This window comes from Bos grunniens, chromosome 11 (genome assembly GCF_055505025.1).
Source record: "Bos grunniens cultivar Pamir isolate PY7600 chromosome 11, Bosgru_T2T1.0, whole genome shotgun sequence".
In the NCBI taxonomy this organism is placed as follows: domain Eukaryota; kingdom Metazoa; phylum Chordata; class Mammalia; order Artiodactyla; family Bovidae; genus Bos; species Bos grunniens.
The window spans coordinates 34,633,215-34,656,879 of NC_141175.1; the positions used below are offsets into that span (position 1 = coordinate 34,633,215).

Consider the following 23,665-nt stretch of genomic DNA (forward strand, 5'->3'; position numbering starts at 1 on the left):
CATCTTGTCTGGAAAGCCAGTTTAGTTTATCTTAGCCTGAAGAGAACTTGTCACTTTTCTGTACTCTTCTGTGGTTTATGATTCATCATATCAGCATATCTGTCATGTTTTGTCTCCTTTCTCAACTGTAAACTCTTTGAGGGTACAAACTTAGTTTATGCTAAGATTTTTATAATCTTCACAGCATCAAGAATAGTTGTTGTTTAGTCACTAAGTCATGTCCGCCTTTTTTGCAATTCCATGAACTGTATCTCACCAGGCTTCTCTGTCCATGGAATTTTTCCACGTAAGAATACTGGAGTGGGTAGCTGTTTCCTACTGCACGGGATCTTCCTGACCCAGGGACCAAACCTGTGTCTTCTGCATTGGCAGGTGGATTCTTTACCGCTGAGCCACCATACTATAAGAATACTACATCGTGGAAATTCCCTGGCGGTCCAGTGTTTAGGACTCTTCACTTTCACTACCGAGGGCTGGTGTTCGATTCCTGGTTGGGGAACTAAAACCCCACAAGTTGCACAGTGCAGCACCAACCCCCCCTATAGTGTGTTGTACAGTTTCAGTAAATTTAATTCTTATAATTACTCAACACCACGTGCAAAGCCTTTTCTGAAAACACTTAAAATTATGGAAGTGGTCCATCTGTAAAGAAGTGACTGTGATATGTAACAGAATGAAACATGTTATGACTGAAGTACTGAGTGTTTTTGGATCCTAGAGCAAGGAGTATAAATTATAATAAACAACTATTGAGTATTCTCTGGAGGGTTAAGAATTTGTGGCTAGTGGAACAACTCAGTTACTAGGCAGATTTGGAGGAATTCAGAGTTCAGTGCTCAGAGTAGAATGCTTCTTTAGATGAAAACACCATTCAGTATGACTTAACATTTTGAGTTTTGGATTAAACTTTGAGAGATTACAGATTTTATTTCTGAAATCTTTGCATTGTAGGAATTAAAGGTTGGATTTTTATAGTACTGTCTGATATTTATACTTGAGTTAATTAACATTTCTATGGTACGCTGATATGTTTTGTTGCATCTCTCTCCATTTTATTAAAGACGACTTTCTCCATTCTGGTGCAGACGTTGACCTTTCCCCGTGTAATGTGTTTCGGTTGCAGATGGTGTGGACGGAAAGCAAGCCCGCAGAACCAATTCCAGCAGCCCGCTGGGGGAGCTTTTTGACCACGGCCTGGATAGTTGGTCGTGTGTTTACTTTGTTGTCACCGTGTATTCCATTTTTGGACGAGGATCGTCTGGTGTCAGTGTTTTTCTTCTTTATCTCCTGCTATGGGTAGTTTTGTTTTCTTTCATCCTGTCTCACTGGGAAAAGTATAACACAGGGATTCTTTTCCTGCCATGGGGATATGACATTAGCCAGGTGGTAAGTATGTGTTCTTCTTAAATTTTTCAACATTGCCATACATTTTTGGGAGAGTTTGTCATTCCTTCTTTATTGACCTTATGCTTTTTTGGTTAGAGCTGCTGAGTGCTTTAAATTTTTTCCCCTTTTTATTTTATATATATTTTTTTACTTATTTATGGAAAATTTCAAATATGCACAAAAATATATGTATATGAAACCCTTGTGTACTGTTACTTAGCTTCAGCAGTTAACACATGACCAGTCTCATTTCATATATATTCTTCCTTACCTTACCACCTCCCAATTATTTTAAAGGAAAATCTTGACATATGATAAATAGGCTACTGTATATCTCTAAGTAGTAAGATTTCTTTTAAAAAACTAAAAACACAGTGCCATTAGTACACTAAAAAATGAACAGTTTCTTAACAAACCTTCATTTAAACTGTTGATTTTATGAAGAAAGTTATGCACATATAATTGTTGGCTTTTTGTCTTCATGGCCAGCTTTTCAGTGAGTAAAGAGTTTTCTCTTACTACCAGGGCTTGCTATTAACTCTCCCTGCCTTAGAATCCCAGCTTTTTGTGTCGCCATTTTGCCCATCTGCATCTGAAGCTCCAGTAAAGAATCAGAAATTGGAGTGTTTGAAGAGGGGGATTGGGTGGGCAGATTGGATCATCCTGTGTCTAAACCAATTTATGAGGTGCCTTAGGCTAGTCGCTTGCATTGTCTAGAAGTTAGTTATTAAAGAAAAAACAACCAACTTTAAAGGCAAGAAGACTTGCCACAGTATCAAATTTAAGCATATGTTTTGCTGTTACTAAAACTGTTTCCTAGACTTATGCTGCATAAAGCGTTGTTGACTGCCTGATCTTTCCAGCTGTTAATGCTCTGTATGCTTTTGTCTGCATTTTCCTTCCAGACTATTTCTTTTGTCTACATAGTGACTGCGGTTGTGGGAGTTGAGGCCTGGTATGAACCTTTCCTGTTTAATTTCTTATATAGAGACCTATTCACTGCAATGATCTTTGGTAAGAAGCTCCATGTTGAAGCCTGTTTTAACATCACTTTGTTATCAAAGCCAGTGTTTGGTTGTAACAAGCAACAATACTCTTTCCCCTCCAGCAAGTAGAACAACCCTATAGCCTATAGGGTTTCAACCAAACCATTAAGGAAAATAAGGTTTCTTTGTTTTGCTTTTGTTCAGCACCAAGCTGCATTTAATCAGAAGGAAATACCAAAATACATCACACAAACCTTGTAAAATAACTATGCAAATTAATTTAGATATTGGAGGATCTTCGTTTAGGTGGACATTCAGTATTGATTCCCACTGCATATCTCGAAATCAAAGATTATTAGTTTGAGGAAATAGAATGACAAAGCACAGTGTTTATAATGCATCCACTCCAAAAATTTAGCTTCTTTCCTCTCAGGTACACTCTTTCTTAAGCCTCTGAATGCTTAGTAAAGGTTTTGATCATGGTAATGCTTCTTTTTTGATTTTAGACAGAGTGGATATCTATAGGATAATTAAGTCAGGGAGAAAATTTTTATGGAAAGAGGCAAAGAGGAAGAGGAATCTGGGTTATTATTTGGGACACCAGGAGTGGCACTGAGAACTTTGTAGGGTTAAAACAACAAAAACACTTACTGGCTGTTCCTCTGTTCTCTTATCTAAAAAATAATCCTTCCCCTTCTCTCAGTGAAGCTTGGTTGCAGAGTGGGGATTGAAGGCTTAGAAACAGCCGAGAAGATGGTGCATTAGGCACTGGCTTTCAGAAAAGGCGTAGTTTAGGGATTTTCTGTCGCTCTGGACTGCAGATATTTTAGGAACCCTGCTGTAATCTACCAAATGTTCATTTTTGGGTGGCTGTATAACTGTGATTTCTTTACCTTGAAAAGGCTAGCTATTTTTCATCTGCTACCATGAGTGAATCTTTGATTTATGCAGCTTGTCCTAAGGCAGATTTGCTGCATTTTACATTTAAATGTTAATTTAGAGATAAAATGGTATCTTTGATATGTAAGTTCTGGAATGTTAAGTAGATACTTTAATAGGCTACAATTCTCTTTGTATATACATTTTTGGCAACAGTACTTATTAGGTAATGGTACTACCTATTGTATCACTAGAAGGCACATAGTATCTAATTGTCTCTCTTTTTATGGTATCAACAGTGACCAGAGGGTTGAGGTTTTGTACTTCTGTTCCAAAGTTCTGCCTTAGCTCTTCAGCTAATGGTACTAACAGATACTGATGATCATTGCTTAGGAATCCATTCTTTCAGTGGATAGGTGGGGGAATAAAGTTTGTGTTTTGATAAACTACCTCATAAAATTCATACTAATAAATACAAATCAAATTTGATAATATAGATATCTTACTTTGTTGATTTTATATTTGCTTTTCTTTTAAACTCTGACAAAAGTCTTTGCTTTCAGTGACACAAAAAATTCATTTGCTTTATTCCATAAAACAATAACAGTCTCAGAATGTAGTACCCAAATCAGCAACGATATCATTACCGAAAATCATTTAAGATTTTGATTTTTTTGCAGTTCCATTTGTCCTCATGGTTTATTCCACTGGAGATGCCCAGTTGGGTTATTATAGTCTAAAGTTCCCATTCTGTGGATATGTACATTTAAGTTTGTTTCATTTTACTTTTGATTTTTAGGGATTACTTTTTCCTTTCACATAATTACAAAGTCAGATCTATATATAAAGCAAGGTATATTCAAAGAAGTCTAGTCTCTGTCATATTCTTAGTTTTTAATTTTTTACTTAATCTTTCATTGTTTTTTGTTATTATAAGTAAGTGTGCGTGTGTGGTTTTATCACACTCTTTTGTGGATAAATGGTAGCCTGCTATACGTATTTTATTACCTGTGTTCTTGTTTTCCCTCCACGTGATAGTATATCTTAGAGATCACTGCATAGTGATGTGTAGCCATCTTCCTCAGTTGTTCCTACAAATGCCTGGTACTTCGTTGCGTGATTGTGCGATTGTTTATTCAAACAGCCTCCTACTGATGGACATTTGGGTTATTTCCAGTTTTTTGCTGATATACAAATTGCTGAAGTAAATCATCTGTCCATGTAAACGTCTTTTTCATATTTTTGCCAGGGTATTTTGGAAGGGATCACTAGAAGTAGACATGTTAGTAAAGGGCAGAGGTGTGCAGTTTCACTAAATGCTCTGTTCCCTTCCATATGGGTTGTCTAATATTGAATTCCCACCACCCATAAATAAAAGTACCTGTTATTTAGTTTTCCCAATGTAGTATGTTGTCACACTTTTGGATTTTTGCCAGTTTGGGATAAGAAATGATATATCTGTTTAGTTTTAATTTGCATTTCTCTTATGGATGAACTTTCCTAGTGTTTGAGAGTCATTTATATCTTTTTCTAGTCAATTTTTGCTATAGGATTGTTAATGACTTCCTTTATTTTTAGAAGCATTTTATTAGGGATAGTAATCTTTTGTTTTGATATAAATGACATTTTCCCTCTTATTTGTTGTTATGTCTTTTTTTACTTGAAGCATTTTTTGTCTTGGTGTTTTTTATTGAAATTTTTATTTAATAAATAAGCCTAGAAATGAGGAACCACTGATGAGGAACCAGAATATTTGTTGTGATCATGCTATCCTTGGTGTTCATCTCATTCTACTCAATCCTTTTTTATGAATTCTAACTTTTCGATAGCCCATGCTTCCTATATTATGAAGTCTAGACCTTCCTATGGTAATAATAAAAGCAGGTCTGCATATGTGTGGGTTCTATCATTCTCATATATAGAGTTTACTAGATAAGTATTTAACAATTAAATACTCTTTACAGAAAGTACATCAAGTACTACTTAGAGTTGTTGTTCAGTCGCCCAGTTGTGTTTCTTTGCAACCACATGGACTGCAGCACACCAGGCCTCTCTGTCCCTCACCATCTCCTGAAGTTCTTGTCCATTGCATTGGTGATGCCATCCAGCCATTCCATCCTCTGACAACCTCTTCTCCTTCTGCCCTTAATCTTTCCCAGCATCAGGGATTTTTCCAATATGTCGGCTCTTCTCATCAGATGACCAAAATACTGGAGCTTCAGCTTTAGCATCAGTCCTTCCAACGAGTATTCAGGGTTGATTTCCCTTGTTTGATTTCAAATCTTGTTTGAAATCAAACCTTGCTCTCTAAGGGACTTTCAGGAGGCTTCTCTAGCACCACAGTTCGAAGGCATCAATTCTTTGGCATTCTGCCTTCTTTACAGTCTAGCTCTCACAACTGTACATGACCGCTGGGAAGACTATAGCCTTGACTGTGTGGACCTTTGTTGGCAGACTAATGTCTCTGCTTTTCAACACATGGTCTGGGTTTGTCATTGCTTTTCTGCCAGGAAGCAGTCGTCTTCTGATTTCATGGCTGCAGTCACCATCAGCTGTGATTTTAGAGCCCAAGAAAAGGAAATCTGTCACTCTTTCTACCTTTTTCCCTTCTATTTGCCACGCAGTAATGGGTGGTTTTTCCAGTGGTCATGTATGGATGTGAGAGTTGGACTGTGAAGAAAGCTGAGCGCCGAAGAATTGATGCTTTTGAACTGTGGCGTTGGAGAAGACTCTTGAGAGTCCCTTGGACTGCAAGGAGATCCAACCAGTCCATTCTAAAGGAGATCAGCCCTGGGATTTCTTTGGAAGGAATGATGCTAAAGCTGAAACTCCAGTACTTTGGCCACCTCATGCAGAGAGTTGACTCATTGGAAAAGACTCTGATGCTGGGAGGGATTGGGGCCAGGAGGAGAAGGGGACGACAGAGGATGAGATGGCTGGATGGCATCACCAACTTGATGGACGTGAGTTTGAGTGAACTCCAGGAGTTGGTGATGGACAGGGAGGCCTGGCGTGCTGCGATTCATGGGGTTGCAAAGAGTCGGACATGACTGAGCGATTGAACTGAACTGAACTGAACTGAATGGGGCTGGATGCCATGATCTTAGTTTTTTTAATATTTAGTTTTAAGCCGGCTCTTTCACTCTCCTCCTTCACCCTCATCAAGAGGCTCTTTAGTTCCTCTTCGCTTTCTGCCATTAGAGCGGTATCATCTGCATATATGAGGTTGTTGATGTTTCTCCCATCTGTCTTGATTCCAGCTTGATTCCATTTGATTCCAGCAAATGTTGGCAATATGATCTCTGGTTCCTCTTCCTTTTCTAAAGCCAGCTTGGACATCTGAAAGTTCTTGGTTCACATAATGCTATTTACCATTTAGAGAAGAAATAGTAAATACAGTGTTTTTCTTTGGCAGCCTATATAGAGCTCAGGCTTTCTACATGCTTACTGTGCTTAAGATTTTATCTTAGTTAAGTGCTTGAAAGCTACAAGTGATTCTGGGTTAATACATTTAGCCTTGCTCCCTACCAGTGCTCCTCAGCTTAACATGAAATAAGCTACAGAAAGTTTCTGAGGACATTGAAGACATCTTGTCTTCTCCTTCCATTCCCTCTAAGATTTTCTAATCTGGGAACATTGTTCCAGTTGGGCTTGGAAGTAGCAGAGTAATTCCTCTTTTGAGGTGAGATTTCTGATTGTTGAATTATAGTTTTTTTCCATGTGTTTTTAGCAAGTTGTGTTAGGAATTATTTGAAGGAATGTTCTTCTCTCTTTGCTCCTTAATGTCATAGCTGCATTGACAACACACCTCCCCACCCCCAAGCGAAGTTTAGTCACTGGGAATCCAGAATGGGCTAATACATTGAGTGACAAGGAAATATCCAAATGAAACGTGCAAAAGTTACCACATGTATTGGTTTGGAGTTTGAAACAGAAAAAGATTAGGACTTTATATCACTACAGATCACAGAATCAGAGAATTTAAGATTCAGGGGTCCCTAGAAAATCATTTAGCCCATCCTTATGGCACAGTTGTTTTCTCTGAAGCTCAGAGAGATTGTCTGATTTGCCCAAAAGTATTAAGATTTTTGGGGTCAACTGCAGGGAGCTTATGGTTAAAGCTGTAAGAGAAGATTCTCTGAGGGAGAGTAGATGCACCTTCAGTCAGTCATTTAGGAATATGTAGGAGGGAGATTGCCATTAAAGGACATCATTGAATGGTTGGATGGCTGACAGGAACACTGGGCAAATGGGATCACCAAGACCGAGAGGAAAGAATTGCAGTTAGTGGGTGGTCAGCCCAGTCATCTTACTTAGAAGTCAGGAATGAAGAAAGGATACTGAGAGTCTCTTGGACTATAAGATCAAACCAGTCAATCCTAAAGGAAATCAATCCTGAATATTCATTGCAAGGACTGATGCTAAAGCTGAAGAAGCTCCAATACTTTGGCCACCTGGTGGGAAGAACTGACTCATTGGAAAAGACCCTGAAGGTGGGAAAGATTGAGGGCAGGAGGAGAAGAGGGGCAACAGAGGATGAGATGGTTGGATGGCATCACTGACTCAATGGACATGAGTTTGAGCAGGCTCCAGGAATTGGAGATGGACAGGGAAACCTGGAGTGCTGTAGTCCATGGGGTCAAAAAGAGTTGGACATGACTGAGCGACTGAACTGAGTAGGAGAGCTTGATAAATTTCAAGAGTACAGTTTCTGCAGAAGGGAGGCAGAATTATGTTGAGTGCTGAGGAGTTGCGGAGAAGTACTGGAGTAGTACCCCACTCCAGTACTCTTGCCTGGAAAGTCCCATGGGCAGAGCAGCCTGGTAGGCTGCAGTCCATGGGGTTGCTAAGAGTCGGACATGACTGAGCGACTTCACTTTCACTTTTCACTTACATGCATTGGAGAAGGAAATGGCAACCCACTCCAGTGTTCTTGCCTGGAGAATCCCAGCAACAGGGGAGCCTGGTGGGCTGCCATCTTTGTGGTCGCACAGAGTCGGACACAACTGAAGCGACTTAGCAGCAGCAGCAGCAGCAGCTGAGGAGTTAAAGACAAGTTAAGTTTGTTGGGTTGTAGGAGATAGCAGAGTAAGATAGTAGATAGTGAGAACAGCAGGAACAATGATAATGTTTCTTGGGAAGGCTGTCTTTTTAGCTTTGAGGAGAAAGAATTAGTGTATAGAGTAGGGGGAGAAATTAAGAACGCCAGGGAGGTAAAAATAAGTGTAAAGGAAGCAGCAGGATCTGTTAATATTAATGGTTCCCTCTTCCAATAAATAACATACACGGTGCAATTTACTATAAATCAGGTACTGTTCCAGGAGTCTTTGCATGTAATAACTCATTTAATTCCCAAAACCCTATGGGATTGTTACTATTATTATCTATATTTTATAAAAGAGGAAACTGAGGCGCTAAAAAATTAATTTGCCTGAAGTCCCATAGCCAATTGGTGGCACAACTGAGATTCAACCCACTCTGGCTCCATGAGTCTCTGCTATGAATCACCAAACTACTGCCACTCTTCCAGTTGCAAATATTGTTCAAAAATGTATTTAGTTTCATTACAGAAGTAAATCTGAACTTGAAAATTGTTGCATCTAAAAATATTACATATTTTGTATGTATTCAATTATTATAAAAATCTCTCTTGAATATTAATTCATAATAATTTAATTGTTCTTTCCTTCAGGTTGTGCACTGTGCGTGACTCTTCCAATGAGTTTGTTAAATTTTTTCAGGTAAGTACTTTATTTTTTAATTGGACAAGAAATATGAAAATCTTTAGAAATTGTTATTTAGGTGAATTTTAGGATCTTTCTTTTGAAATCTGGGCATTTTGAAAAGGTTATGAAGCTGTATTTTGAATCTAGAATGAGATTGGGATCATCTGCCTGTAGTGGCTTGTGTAGTCAATTCAACTACACAACTAGCTCAGAACTAGTTTTTTAGTAACAGTTTTGGGCTTATCAGTCTAATTTGTCATTTTTTTGGGTGAGTGAATTGGAAGAGAGTATGTTCCTATTGGAATATTCATAGGTTTACATTCTTTTTATGAATTGATTATAAGTTTTAATAAGTTGATAATAGGTAAGTTTAGTTAGCATGATCATAAAATGAAATTTCTGAACTTGTATAGTTGAAGACCAAACCCTGGAGCTATGCTGACTCTTCTTAAAGAGCACCATATCAAACTTCCTGAAGAGTGGGGCGTGCCTGAGGAGTCGGGTAGGGGTTGGGAGGGGACTTGCCCTGGTGGAGTTCCATCTCTCTGATTTATGCACATTTCCACTTGGGCTCAGCACACTCAGTTTCCTTCTGTGACCTGAATGTATTTTGTTCTTTCCTTCCTCAGTACTTTTGCTCCCACTCTTTCCTCCACTCCCTGTTTCCTCTGCTTGGAACATTTTCTTGTACTTTCCACTTCATTTTTCAGTGCTCAGATTTGTCTTGCACAATCCTGTCTCTCTGAATCTCCCTCTTTATGACCACTGGCAGTCATTCATAAAAGTTATAAAATGTAATGCTCTAAAAGCCTTAGAGATAATTTGAGATAATTCTTCTAAAGTTGTGGTCCTGATTGGGCAGTGTCTTGCCCAAGGTTATATAATTATTGGCTGAATTGGGATGAGGACTGAGGGCTCAGTTCAGATGAGCAGACATGTGTGAGCGTGCTACCACCTGTGTGCCCAGAGCCATCAAGACATGCAGTGGCCCCTCTCGGTTCAGAGTCTCTCACTGTTAAGTTGTGTATCATAGCAGCCCTGTGAGGTACTCTTGTAGTATGGTTTTGTGTTCGTTTTAGTTTTTCCTATTAGAATGTAATCTCATAGGATCCAGACCAGATAATAAAACTTTTCTAGGTGGATAAATGAGACTAGGGAATCAAAAGACTTCCATTCTAGTCCTGGCCCTGCCACTTGGTACCAAATTATGTAAATTTAAATTCTCACATCCTCATTTAATCTGCCTCTAAAATGGAATTGAGTGAAAGTTGCTCAGTCGTGTCTGACTCTTTGCAACCCCATGGACTATACAATCCACTAAATTCTCCAGACCAGAATACTGGAGTAGATAGCCTTTCCCTTCTCCAGGGAAATCTTCCTAACTTAGAGATTGAACCCAGGTCTCCCGCATTGCAGGCAGATTCTTTACCAGCTAGCCACAAGGGAAGCACAAGAATACTGGAGTGGGTAGCCTATCACTTTTCCGGTGGATCTGCCTGACCCAGTAATCGAACTGGGGTCTCCTGCATTGCTGGTGGGTTCTTTCCCAACTGAGCTATGAGGGAAGCCCTAAAATGGATTAACCTGCCTCTAAAAATGGGATTAACTTGGTGGCTCAGATGGTAAAGACTCCACCCACAATGCAGGAGACCCTGGTTCAGTCCCTGGGTCGGGAAGATCCTCTGGAGAAGGAAATGGCAACCCACTCCAGTATTCTTGTCTGGAGAATTCCATGGACAGAGGAGCCTGGAAGGCTATATAGTCCATGGGGTTACAAGAGTCAGAAACGACTGAGCAACTAACACTTTCACTTATGTAAATTAGCTTCTTACATCCTCACTTAACCTGCCTCTAAAATGGGATTAATAATGTTGGTTCTACCTATCCTGTGAGGTTACTGTGAATAAATATAAGAGAATAAGTGTGTAAGTACTTTGAAAACTATAAAGATACAAGTATAGTATTGAGTTTTATATGTAATAATGTTCTTGTATTACTTGATTTTTTTTTTCCAGAAGCTATAAAAATAACACGTTGAAACACAATTCAGTCTATGAAGCTGTGGTTCCCTTCTTTTCTCCATGTTTGCTATTCATTTTGTCTACAGCGTGGATCCTCCTGTCACCTTCAGATATTTTAGAGTTACACCCTAGAGTGTTCTACTTAATGGTTGGAACAGCCTTTGCCAACAGCACAGTAAGATTTTTCTTTTAAAAATCATAGCACATAATAAGAAATATTAGACAGAATTTGATAGTTTGAGAAATCTTATATAGTATTAGAATAAGCAGATTTTAAAGATGTTATAGTCAGAAATTTGAAAGGATAATTACTAACATGCAGAACATGTTAGTATACAGAACATGCAGAAAGTTATTTTATTTTTGTTTAAAACCAATAGGATTTGGAAACCACGGTAGTATTTTGGAACCATGGCATCATTTAAATTTTTTGATTTAGTTGCCTGCTGAAGAATTAATGGAATAATTCCTTTCAGACTCTAAATATTATTAATAGTGTGGTTGAAATGGCAGCAGATCTAATGATTAATTTAGGGAGCTTGGAAGGGGGTTTTGGCAGAGAAAAAAACACACGTATACCCCACATATTTTTTAATCAACTGGTTTTTAAATTAAGAAAATAGAATAAAAACTTTGTAATAAATACTGCATATGTTAAAAAAAAAATCCCTTTCTCTGCTATAGCCCAGCAAGAGTGCAGACAGGGAGGGATGATCAGGAGGGGTTGAGAAAAGACCCTGGTAGTCCTAACTGCCAGGAAGCCTGTGCTCTAGCTCAGGCTAGATCCTTAATAAGGTTTTATTTTTTAACTTAGCCCCCAAGTTTATGTTTCTATGTCTGTACCATGTGTTTACTATTTCAGGTCACGCTGATTTCATCTAAAGATCTAAAAACATTAACATATTGTACAAAAAGTATCTCTGAAGGAATAAAACTATATTTGAGTAAGGTGTTGAAGTAGAGAGAGCCAAAGAGGTCTTGAGGTGTTTTCTGTGATAGTATGACTGAATTGGAGGTAGCATCTCCTCATCACCTAGAAGAAATTGAGTTGTGTGGTGCTGGGGAGGCTGCTCTGAAAGAATTATTTTCATATATATCATAGAATCTTAAAATTGGGAGCAATTTATTTTATCCAAACTGTTAATCGAGTAGGAGAATGCCTTCTTATGGCATCCTTACTGAATTATCTTCCAGTCTGAGGGTCTGCAGGTTTGGAGGCTGGGGTAGCTAGCTGTCCAGTTGAACTCCTGAGCATTTGAGAATTATGGAACTTGACAATAATGTAATGTTTTAATACATATCTTGGCTCAACTGTTTGAATGCTTTTTAAGTGTTGGAGTGACTAGAGCTTTAATTAAATTATTATTCTCTCTTTCTTTTAAATAACTTCCAGTGTCAGCTGATTGTTTGTCAAATGAGCAGTACCCGGTGCCCGACTTTGAACTGGTTGCTGCTTCCTCTTTTTGTGATTGTCATGGTGGTGAATGTAGGAGTAACCCCTTACGTTGAGAGCATTCTCCTGTTTACGCTAACGGCTGCTTTCACTTTGGCCCACATCCACTATGGAGTACGAGTGGTGAGTAAGCTAGGGCAGAATTGGTTCATTTGGTTCTTAAATAGTGGAATGCAGGTGAGAGAAAATTTCAGAAGAAGCTTGCTTATTAGAGTAACTGGAAGAATTTTGGGATAATATCCAGGTGTATGATTCTAGATATTGTTGTAGTGTTTTAAACTACAAATAATTTAAAAGCTGGGTAATTATTGTGAAGGATTAGTTCTTGTTTCTAAATGAGAAGAATTGTAAACCATTTCCTCAGTAATAGAATTATAAGCTCTTTTGCGCTTTTATTTATTTATTTTTTGGCACTTTTAATTATATTGGACAAAGTAATCCCATTTGTTGATTATCTGTTTCTAAACTCGCTTCTTTAGCTTTAGGCACATTTTCATGAGAGGAAATACAGAAGAAAGTAGGTTTAAGAAATCTTCTGCAAACCTTAATATTCTCTTCTAAAATAAGAAACTGCTTTCAGGACAAATGGACCAAGAACCATATAATAAAATGAAAGTCAGAACCATGCAGTTTATTTCCTCTTTCCTTACACTTTAGCATTGTTTTGTAATTATTTTACATATCTTAGCATGGTCTTGTATTTATGATTTTTAATTGCTGTACAGTGTTCCGTCAAGGAAATTACTTAATGTCAGTTTGCTTAACCGTGACCCAGTTATTTTAATCATTTAGATTCTTTGCAGATTTTCAGTATTACAAATAAAGTTGGAGTGAACAACCTGTAATAATGTTTTTTCCTTCATTTGCTTTGTTTTTTGAGGATAATTTCATAGCAGTCAGGTCATGTGGAGGATATTCATATTTTTATGGCTTTAAAAATACTTCTATTTGATATGTTTGTTTTGAAAAGAACCTTGCTGTGGATCAATTTGAGAAACAAAATGCCTTTATTTCTATATATGTTTTAAACAGGACGCCTGTCATGTTTGATAATTTTTTATACCTTGTGTATGTTTCTTCCCTTAGTGTTTCTCCCCAAAGTAGCCTATATTTGTTGAAACAAAGTACATTAAAAAAAAACCATGATAAGTCTATGAATTGTGACACAAAGACATAGTCATTTAGGATTTTGCTCATGCAAATTTAGTGTTACATGCTTTATATCAACATTTTTAGGCTTTTATTCTGTTATTAATCAGTCATGTGCATGAAGTAGAATACAGTTGCCAGTGTCTTTCATAATGCTTTTATCTGTGATCCTTCAGAAGTCTATCTTCAGAAAACATACACTCCGTATACACACGCCAAACCAAACCAAAACATGTTTATCTTTAAATTACAAAGGCAGTACATTTTTGTTGTTAAAAATCTGGAAAATAAATAAAAGCACACGCTAACTGAAAAAAATTCCAGGAACATTTTTTTTTTTTGACTGTCTTTCTACTCTCTTAACACTTCTACAACTTTTGACCAGAAGGTAAAACTTGCTGAACCACACAAAAACATTCATTACTTCTATTGAAATGTAAATATTAAGAATGAGAATGAAACTAAGAAGTACTAAGTAAACAATACTTGCTAGCTGGCACATTACCTTGCTCTTGCCTACCCTCTAGTAGGGATACCCTAACTAACATGGCTTAAACCATCAAAAATTTACACATCTGACTACCTAGAAGCATTGTAAGAAGGTGAACATTGACTCTAACCATATATGTAAATATTTGATCTGCTAGATAGTATAAATCAACTAATCCTATAGTTTTGCAGTAGATTTGAATGTAAGGCTCTGTGGTCTGGGAGGTTCTGCAAAGACTAGATTTTGAAGTTGGGCAGACCCAGGTGTAAGTCCTAACTCTCCCAGGATAGTTCTGGTACTCACTTAGCCAGCTAGTTCTACTGCTATCCTAGTCTAGGGAGACCTCTTCATTTCTAATGATTTTTGCCGTGCCAGTAAATTGTTTCCAGAGGATGAATTCTGTATGCATTTTAAAGAAATTATGTATGTATTTGTCATTGCCTCATGTTCTGGTTTTCTATAGGTAAAGCAGCTGAGCAACCATTTTCACATTTACCCCTTCTCCTTGAGAAAACCAAACTCGGATTGACTAGGAGTAGAAGAAAAGAATATTGGCCTGTAATCTACAAAAAGAAGTACTGTAAATAAGATGCTTGTAAATATTCATCCATCACCGTTGAACTAAACTGATCTACTTAACAGACATGGGAACTCAGTGTGTGTGTGGTACTTGGACAGCAGGAATGATACATATCTGAACTTGTGGAATATTGGACCTATTAACTCCCAGCTTACTTTTTTATAAAACCATGTGTTGTTTTGGTTAAACGTAATAGCCCAGCAAAATGTTCCTTGTAGTTTAGGAGTCCATAATGTTTTGGTTCATACAGAGTTAAAGATGCTTGGATTTTATTTTTCAAACCCTCATATTTGTTTAGGAACACTGATAACATTCAGAGGATCCAACGTGTTTTCATATTTGGTACTTAGTAGTAAGTCTTTAGCTGTGGAAGCTATCAGTACCCCAAATCTAATATAGGGAAAAGATAAGAGCAAGTCACTTTCAGCAAGAATGCCAAATGATTAGAGAACAATATACAGTTGCCAAATACTGGTTTCACTTTCCCATGGAAATGCCTTTTGTCCTCATGTGCTAAGAGAGCTTATATATATATATATATATATATATATATATATATATTTAAATTCTCTAGTATTCCGGCTCTCTTTGTTATGGAACAGATCTTGATAAGTGGTTTAATTTTCTTTTAAAGAAAAATATTTTATTGAGACTTAATAGAGAATGGATTGTAATTATGGCTCACTCATTGGCATGGTTCAGTGTTTAAACGTGGCATTTTTTCCCCTCAGCTACAAGTTGCTGAGATTTGGTGCCTGTGAACTATGATCATATGAATGCATGTGATAGCCCCATTCTTAGAATAATTACTTGTGAGGAACATAGATTAACTTCCTTATAAGAAAAAAAGCTTCTTAGGAGTTAGGAATCTCATGAACCTCACTGTGAAATTACTACTGTGAACGTTGCTGCGAAACTAGATTTCTGTGGAGGAAATAGTGCTGTTTTTTTTATTTCATACAAGATAAAGACATAGAGAGAACTTCTCTCTTCTCCAACTTGTTCACTTCTCCACCTGAAGAAAAATTTTGATATATATGCCTTACTGAGTATTTACACCCTTTAATATGACTTGGAATAATTTTTGAGGTTTACTGACAAACTTAAAAATCTCTTTTGACTTTCATATGATTGTTTTATGATCACAGCTTTTCATGAATGTGGATATTCTATTTCATTCTGATTTTGTCTCCTTAATTTGGTGGTGGTGAAATTTACTGGCTGGTTTTCTTTTATTTTCCACTGAATGAAGTTTGTGCTTGAATGAAGAGTGTATCTTAAACCCTTTTTTTTGGACGGATTGCACTTGGATAAAATAGGCACCACTGTGTTGATAATGTAATTAAAACCATAATCATTATTTAATCTATAAATGTGCCCATCATTAAATTTAATTATAGTGTATTCTTTTGTTGGATTTTAATCTGCCACTTTGTAAAAATAACCACGTAATTATTATTTCAGTTTTTAAATTTGTGAACTGTAATCATTGTCATCAAGTTATTAGAAATGAAGCATCACGGAGCTGACTGTACTCAATTTTTTAAAAATTGTAAAGGTTGAGGTATATTCCGTGACTTTCTCTAAGACAAAAATGAACACCGAAAATAGTTGGGAAACTAACACAGGAGAATATGGATAGTGATTCCATGTTTATTTAAATTGCCATCATGGAGGTCAGAGAATGAACTGATTAAGTAAAAGTAACTCTTTTATTTTTGTATACCTTGTTCTGTGTCATCTGTAAAATCGAACTGGATAAAGTGTTAATTTGGGCCGGGAACAAAGCTTTGCTTTAAGATTTTAAGCTAATCATTTTATTGTTTTGTTGACTTTGTATACAAAAATGAGATTCATCTGTATTATGTAAGAGCTGAAAAATATTTATGAAATGGCAAATTTGGACCACAGGCTTTCGTCACTTTGTACAGTATAGTAAAAAAAAAAAAAAAAAAAAATACCCTTTATTTCTGGCATAGGGTCATGTCCTGTAATTTTGGGTCTCTTTTACCTCAAAGTGTGTTTCTGCTCTTTTTCTGTTGCATCAGGTTTATTTGAAAATTGTTTTGTGCCTATACTTGATAACATGTTTCCCCGTGGTAGTTAAGAATTATGCTGTAGTCAGTTTCATTGGCATCATGAGATGAAAAAAGATGGATGTTAGGAAGATAAAAGATGAAAAGTGAGTAACTGTTTCAGAATACTGTGGACTTGCAACTCTTTAATGTACTGTTGACTCCTTTTTTTGGTTTAGTCTGCTGTCTTGAAGTGTATCGTGAGGAAAGCCCATATTTGTCATGTATGGTTTAGCAACTGAAGCAGGACTTGGTTAGAAAGAGCTCTGTGAACTGACATCATCGCCAGTGATCATAACATTTCCAAAGTATAAAAGGTGTTTCAGGCTTATGCATGATATTTTGGGGTGCGTTCACACCCCAGCCTTTCTCCTAGCATATGCTGAGCTGCCTTTTGGGGAGCAAGTGGCATAATTGGTCATGCATGCATGTTTTCGGTCCATTTCAGAACAGAGTGCCTTAGCCAGGCCAGAGGTTTGCTTTGTGTTTCTTCTGACCAAAGTTACCTAGACCTGTAGGAAGTTTCTTTTCAGGTTATGGTATGAAAAATGTCCTTTCATGCTTGTCAGAAAATTCCCCTATGTTTGAGGAGGGGCATAGGATAGAAAAATCTAAAAAATATCTCAGTATATTCATGTTGCCTTTTATGATCCTTTAATAACATTCATGGTCTTAGTGTAATCTACATACAGTTTAAAATCGCCACAATTTAACCAACATTCCTCCCTTAATGTGTAAGAGATGTAATTCATGGGTTTTGGTCTTAAGGGTAATAGAGTGAATAACTTCCAAATCAAGAAGTAAAATAGTCTTTCCTGGCATTTTAATAATATCATGGTTAAATTTTAAAAAGAAGATTTGATTCTGATTATGGCCTAGAATGTTACAGTACTATTACCAACATGTTATCTATTTTAATATAGAGCTCTTGGGAAGAGGAGTGCCTGTCTAGGGTTGCCGCAGTTCTAATTAGTTCCTGAAAGAATACTGATCATGACCTGGAGCCTGGGCAGTCGGGGAACATGCAAAGGAGAAAGCAAGCATAGATGGTGTCTACTTGAAGGGGAAGAAGAGATCACTTCAGTGCCCAGTGATGGTACTGCAGTGCACAGTTCAAAACTGTCACAATTTAAGTTGTCCTTCCTCCATTAATTTCAAGTTCAAATGTGAATTTGAAAGTTTCCTAAGTGTTCAGTTTTCAAAGAATTAATTTATGTTGTAGTCAGTCCAAAAGCATTTGGAACACATCTTGCTTTCCCTGATAGCTCAATTGGTAAAGAATCTGCCTACAATGCAGGAGACACCGGTTCGATCCCTGGGTTGGGAAGATCCCCTGGAGAAGGGAAAGGCTACCCACTCCAATATTCTGACCTGAAGAATTCCATGGACATAGTCCATGGGGTTACAAAGTCGGACACGACTGAGCGTTTTTCACTTTCACTTTTCACTTTGCTTTCCAAAGCAGGCTTTGATTCTGTAATCTATGGAGAATGAAAAAGTAATGTGAAAGTGTTTGAATCAGAGACTACTTCTCCCCTTAATATTTTAACAGGAAACCTGTTTGCAACTCTTCCTCTTCTTTCTTCCCCTGGGTTTCCCTTTAACCAGCCACCACCTGGGACAGAGACTCCACTTGCTTTGTCGCCCCCTGTACCCTGCCACATTCAGATTTCCTTGATGGCCTTAGATCTCTCACCTAGGCAAGGAGTGGGAATGTGCCAGAGATAACAAAGTAAATCTGAAGGACTAGATCTTTTGACTTTGGGTCTGCCAGTAAGCCAAAAACAGATACAGAAATCTTTGATGGTGCTGATTCCTGTGTTTAGAGTGGCCTTTATCTTGACTTCAGTTCTGGACTTGCTGGAGCATGCTATAGGAAATTTGTGAAATCAGATTGAAATTTTCTTTGTCCCATGAGGTGTGCTTGTAAGGCCACATGTCCATTCTTGAACACCCTGTGGGTGAATAGTCTTCAGTGAGCTGCCAGTACTAGAAACTTCCAGGGAGATTTTTTAGTATGCTGCATTTGAAGCACTTTGACATGTACCTTTTAAGTGACAGTTTTAACAGTAAAATGGTGTTAAATTAATCACTGTGAAACTTGAAAGTATGATGTCCTGTACATTTTAGGAAGCTTGAGTAATTTTCAGATTTTCCTTTATTGTGTAACCCATGTGATTTGTGTATTTTACTTTCCATGTTTGACAGTGGTACAGATACGTGACGTGTTGGCAGACAGTTGCTTTAGGATATATGGTAAATCATGGTTGTCTAGCTTTTCCAGAGAAAGTGGCAGTGTGTTTACTTTTTCCTTTGTGTGGAGCCGTGGGAATTGGACTTATTGGCTAATTCATCTCCATTGTTTCTGTGGTGCACGGTAAACAACCTTTTAAAGCTGCATGCTAGTAATGCTTTCCTTTTTAATAAATATGCGAAAGACAGTAATCTAGCCAATTGTTTTTAAGCAGATACTTGCTCTTTTTTCAGACATACCTTAAATGAACTAATATTTCGGGTAGCATAAGAAGTTTTGGCATTTGCGGCCTTTTTCACAAGTGGCCTGAGTGAGTGGGTTATATTGCATTTGGAGAGAAAGGCCAGATTCCCAGAATTGGAAAATGGCACATGGACTGATTTTAGAATATTTTAACAAGGGCTTGTCTTAGGGAGAGTCCATTTGGACACAGAAGTATTGTCTGGTCTCCTACAGGCCATTCACATTGTCTGTCTTTTCATAGAATGATTCTTAGAAAACCAGATTCAATCAGGGTAGTGTTATTTTGAAAGCATATGAATTGGATCATCATCATGGAGTACCTAATGCTACGTTGTAACCAGACACTTTTGGAGACCCACAGAGTGGCTAAATGCTGTGGATGCCTTGTGACTCTTAGGCTAAAGTCTTTTCTTAAGCAGTTTCTGTGGATAACAGAATAGGAATTGATTTTGGTTTTTATTGAAACATACACGGAGTAAGTTCTTGACTAGAACCATGTTCAGTACTTCATGTTACTAATCAGATTATAGGAGGGGCCTGTTTTAATTTTATGAGGTCCATGAATGCTGCATTATGAATCTGTTTGAATTACTGGTATCATTCTCATTCTGTATCAGACTTATTTTAGTAAGTACTAATTAAGACTGCCCACAGTATGAACATTTTTGGGTGGGTTATTTTGTTTAAATAACTTATCCCATTAGAGCAGCTATTCAGGAGACAAAAACCCAGCTACAGGTAATCGTTTGCTTTTTATGGAATGTTCCAAGAAAGCAGAATTCAGTATTAAACTCTAAATTTCAGAGTTTGTTTTTTTTTAAGTAGTATTTCCTCTGGGTAAAGTGGAAGGCAGTGAACAGTTGCTGAGGTGTAAACTCCTTTCGACCTGCATTCTCCCTTTCCCCTCCCATCTAACAGAATAGATTAAATTTGTAGCCAATGGTAGGAAAAGAAATTGACGCTTTTCTGAGTAAGGTTTCATGTCCTGTGACTAAGAATAGGTGGTGGGAATCATGGCCAAATCAATTATTGATTTGTATAGCCTGGTCCTATTGCAGTTTGCTTTCTGTAGTATTCTGAAACAGAAGGATGATTTCCATCCCCTTAGGTACCTAGAAACAATACCACTTAAGTAACTGGAATGTGTCTGCTACAAATGGAATATGTGAGAGAAGTTGAAAGGAACACAAAGTTATTTTCCCTTTCAAGTAGTTTAATTGAACATGTTTATAATTGGTCTACTTAGGACTTGCCCGTGTTCGTAGCAAATAACATAGCATTTATTTTATCTGGTTATGTGTGGTGTGTGGATGCCTACATATTTAATATGTATACATATATTCTTTGTGCATATATATGTATAATGTATTCGTATGTATGCGCAGTCTACTCTTGATTATCAGCAAGATGATAAGCCCTCACCAGACTGACTGTTTCTTCATGTTGACTTAATCTGCATGTACCCTGTAACTCTGAGAAGCCTGTTCCTTATCTGCATCTCCAGTCTTTCCTTCTTGCCTTTCATCTTAGTCCCCAAGAAAGGCCTCGACATGTCATTTTCCGCTTCCCTTTCACCAGGGATTGTGTGAGTCAGAAAACTTGTGAGAAGATGGTTGCTTCCACCAGAGTTGAGGCTTCCAGGGTTTGAATGATGGTGGGGCCCATTCCTGGCCAGAAGGCAGTGCTTGGAGCAGTTGTGCTCTTGGGCTTGATGGGGGAAAACTCTAGCTTTTGTGGGAAACGGGATGTCACCACTTGCTTAAATTCCTTAGCTGGAATGTTGTGAGGTCTTAGGTAATTTGATGTGCAAACAGGGTACAGATGTGCATTTCACCATTCGTTTTGTGTCATCGGTATTCCCGGTCCCCATTGCTCGCCCACATAATCAAGACCTGTGTTTCTTGCCACTGGATTCTGGAAGCCTTGCGCTCTCAACTGAATTTATGTTTTATTTCTGCTGCTGTGAAACCCAAAAGTAATGCAGTAGGTTTTAATTTAAAATTGTTTTAACTCTATTATGGATAAATATTTATTGTAATAAAAGTAAAGAGTAAATGGTTTTTAAATCCTTTTAATTATTTTCACATTGTTGTCTTTGTTTTTCCTTGGTAGGTGCAAAAGGGGAGGGGAGTTCTGGGGAAGAAAAAGTGTCCAGTCACTTGTCTCAGAGAATCACTGGTTAATTTTGAGCAGAATTTTAAAAGGTTTTGTTTTGTTTTTGATCAGCCTGCTTGCTCCTGGGTGTTCTATAATCCTGTGACTTGTTTCAGAGAGCAAAGTACTAGGAAGGTGGCAGGAACAGCTTTTCATAATATACTGCTATGATCCTCCCAGAACTGGATACTAGGCAGTATTTATTGTTCTCATAATAACTGAATCACACTTACATTAGCTTGTAAGGTGATTGTTTCATACGGAAAAACATCTTCACATAACCCTCCTACACTATTGGTGGGAATGTAAATTGGTACAGCCACTGTGGAGAACAGTGTGGAGGTTCCTTAAACTAAAAATAAAGCTACCATATGACCTTGCAATCCCACTCCTGGGCATACATCAAGAGAAAAATACCATCTGAAAGGATCCACGCACCCGAGTGTTCATTGCAGCACTGTTTACAATAGCCAAGACATGAAAGCAACTTAAATGTCCCTCAACAGAGGAATGGATAAAGAAGATGTGTTACATATATACAATGGAGTATTACTAAGCCATTAAAAAGAATGGAATAATGCCATTTGCAGCAACATAACGTGGACCTAGAGAATGTCATACTGAGTGAAGTAAGAAAGGGAGAGAGAAATAATATGACACCCCTTATATGTGGAGTCTGAAAAGAAATTATACAAATGAACTTATAATACAGAGGTTCACAGACTTAGAGAACAAGCTTATGGTTGCCTGGAAGAAGGGATAGTCAGGGAGTTTGGGAAGGTCATTTATACACTGCTACATTCAAAATGGATAACCAATAAGGACCTACTGTATAGCACAGGGAATTTTGCTCAATGTTACGTGGCAGCCTGGATGGGAAGGGCGTTTGGGGGAGAATGGATACATGTATATGTATGGCTGAGTCCCCCTGCTGTTTGCCTGAACTTTCACAACACAGTTAATCAGCTGTACCCCAATACAAAATAAAGTTTAAAAACAGAAACCATCTTCCCATATAGAGAGTACTAATGTATGGTGTTAATTTTCCAGGCTAATTGCTCAAGAACTTAATAACCCACATTTAGTGCACCTAAACTTTCAGTTCAGTTCAGTCGCTCAGTTGTGTCCGACTCTTTGCAACCCCATGAATCACAGCACGCCAGGCCTCCCTGTCCATCACCAACTCCTGGAGTTCACTCAGATTCACATCCATCGAGTCAGTGATGCCATCCAGCCATCTCATCCTCTGTTGTCCCCTTCTCCTCCTGCCCCCGATCCCTCCCAGCATCAGGGTCTTTTCCAATGAGTCAACTCTTCGCATGAGGTGGCCAAAGTATTGGAGTTTCAGCTTTAGCATCAGTCCTTTCAAAGAAATCCCAGGGCTGATCTCCAGAATGGACTGGTTGGATCTCCTTGCAGTCCAAGGGACTCTCAAAAGAGTCTTCTCCAACACCACAGTTCAAAAGCACCAATTCTTCGGCGCTCAGCCTTCTTCACAGTCCAACTCTCACATCCATACATGCCCACAAGAAAAACCATAGCCTTGACTAGACAAACCTTTGTTGGCAAAGTAGCATCTCTGCTTTTGAATATGCTATCTAGGTTGGTCATAACTTTCCTTCCAAGGAGTAAGCGTCTTTTAATTTCATGGCTGCAGTCACCATCTGCAGTGATTTTGGAGCCCCCAAAAATAAAGTTTGCCACTGTTTCCCCATCTATTTCCCATGAAGTGATGGGACCGGATGCCATGATCTTTGTTTTCTGAACGTTGAGCTTTAAGCCAACTTTTTCACTCTCCTCTTTCACCTTCAGCAAGAGGCTTTTTAGTTCCTCTTCACTTTCTGCCATAAGGGTGGTGTCATCTGTATATCTGAGGTTATTGATATTTCTCCTGGCAATCTTGATTCCAGCTTGTGCTTCTTCCAGCCCAGTGTTTCTCATGATATACTCTGCATATAAGTTAAATAAGCAGGGTGACAGTATACAGCCTTGACGTACTCCTTTTCCTATTTGGAACCAGTCTGTTGTTCCATGTCCAGTTCTAACTGTTGCTTATATATATATATATATATATATATATATATATATACACACACACACACACACATATATATATATATCTCATAAAAACTCATATTTTCTAACATTGCTTCGGAGGAAAATATTCCTTTTTTTAAAACCATCAGAATTGATCTCCCAGTTCTGGCAGTGGGCATTCAAAATTTTCTGTAGCAGGTTTAAAGGAGGTGAGGGAGGAAAAGTCCCATAT

General features: G+C 37.9%; 1 protein-coding gene across 2 annotated transcripts in view; it reads left to right on the plus strand.

Annotated features, from left to right (window-relative positions):
- The window catches only part of SELENOI (selenoprotein I), a 41,222-nt gene extending 24,647 nt beyond the window's left edge, over positions 1-16,575 (plus strand). Inside the window, exons 5-10 of one of the 2 annotated variants that reach the window (XR_015136551.1) lie at positions 1,124-1,386; positions 2,292-2,341; positions 8,944-8,992; positions 10,993-11,173; positions 12,392-12,574; positions 14,554-16,575. Coding sequence is in view for 1 of the 2 variants with exons in the window: in XM_086325936.1 (XP_086182062.1) it covers positions 1,124-1,386; positions 2,292-2,400; positions 8,944-8,992; positions 10,993-11,173; positions 12,392-12,574; positions 14,554-14,652 (884 nt within the window). In the remaining variant the exon portion in view is untranslated. Of the gene's footprint in view, positions 1-1,123; positions 1,387-2,291; positions 2,401-8,943; positions 8,993-10,992; positions 11,174-12,391; positions 12,575-14,553 lie in introns of both variants that reach the window. The other variant, XM_086325936.1, reaches the window with a different exon arrangement.
- Positions 16,576-23,665: the final 7,090 nt, after the last annotated feature.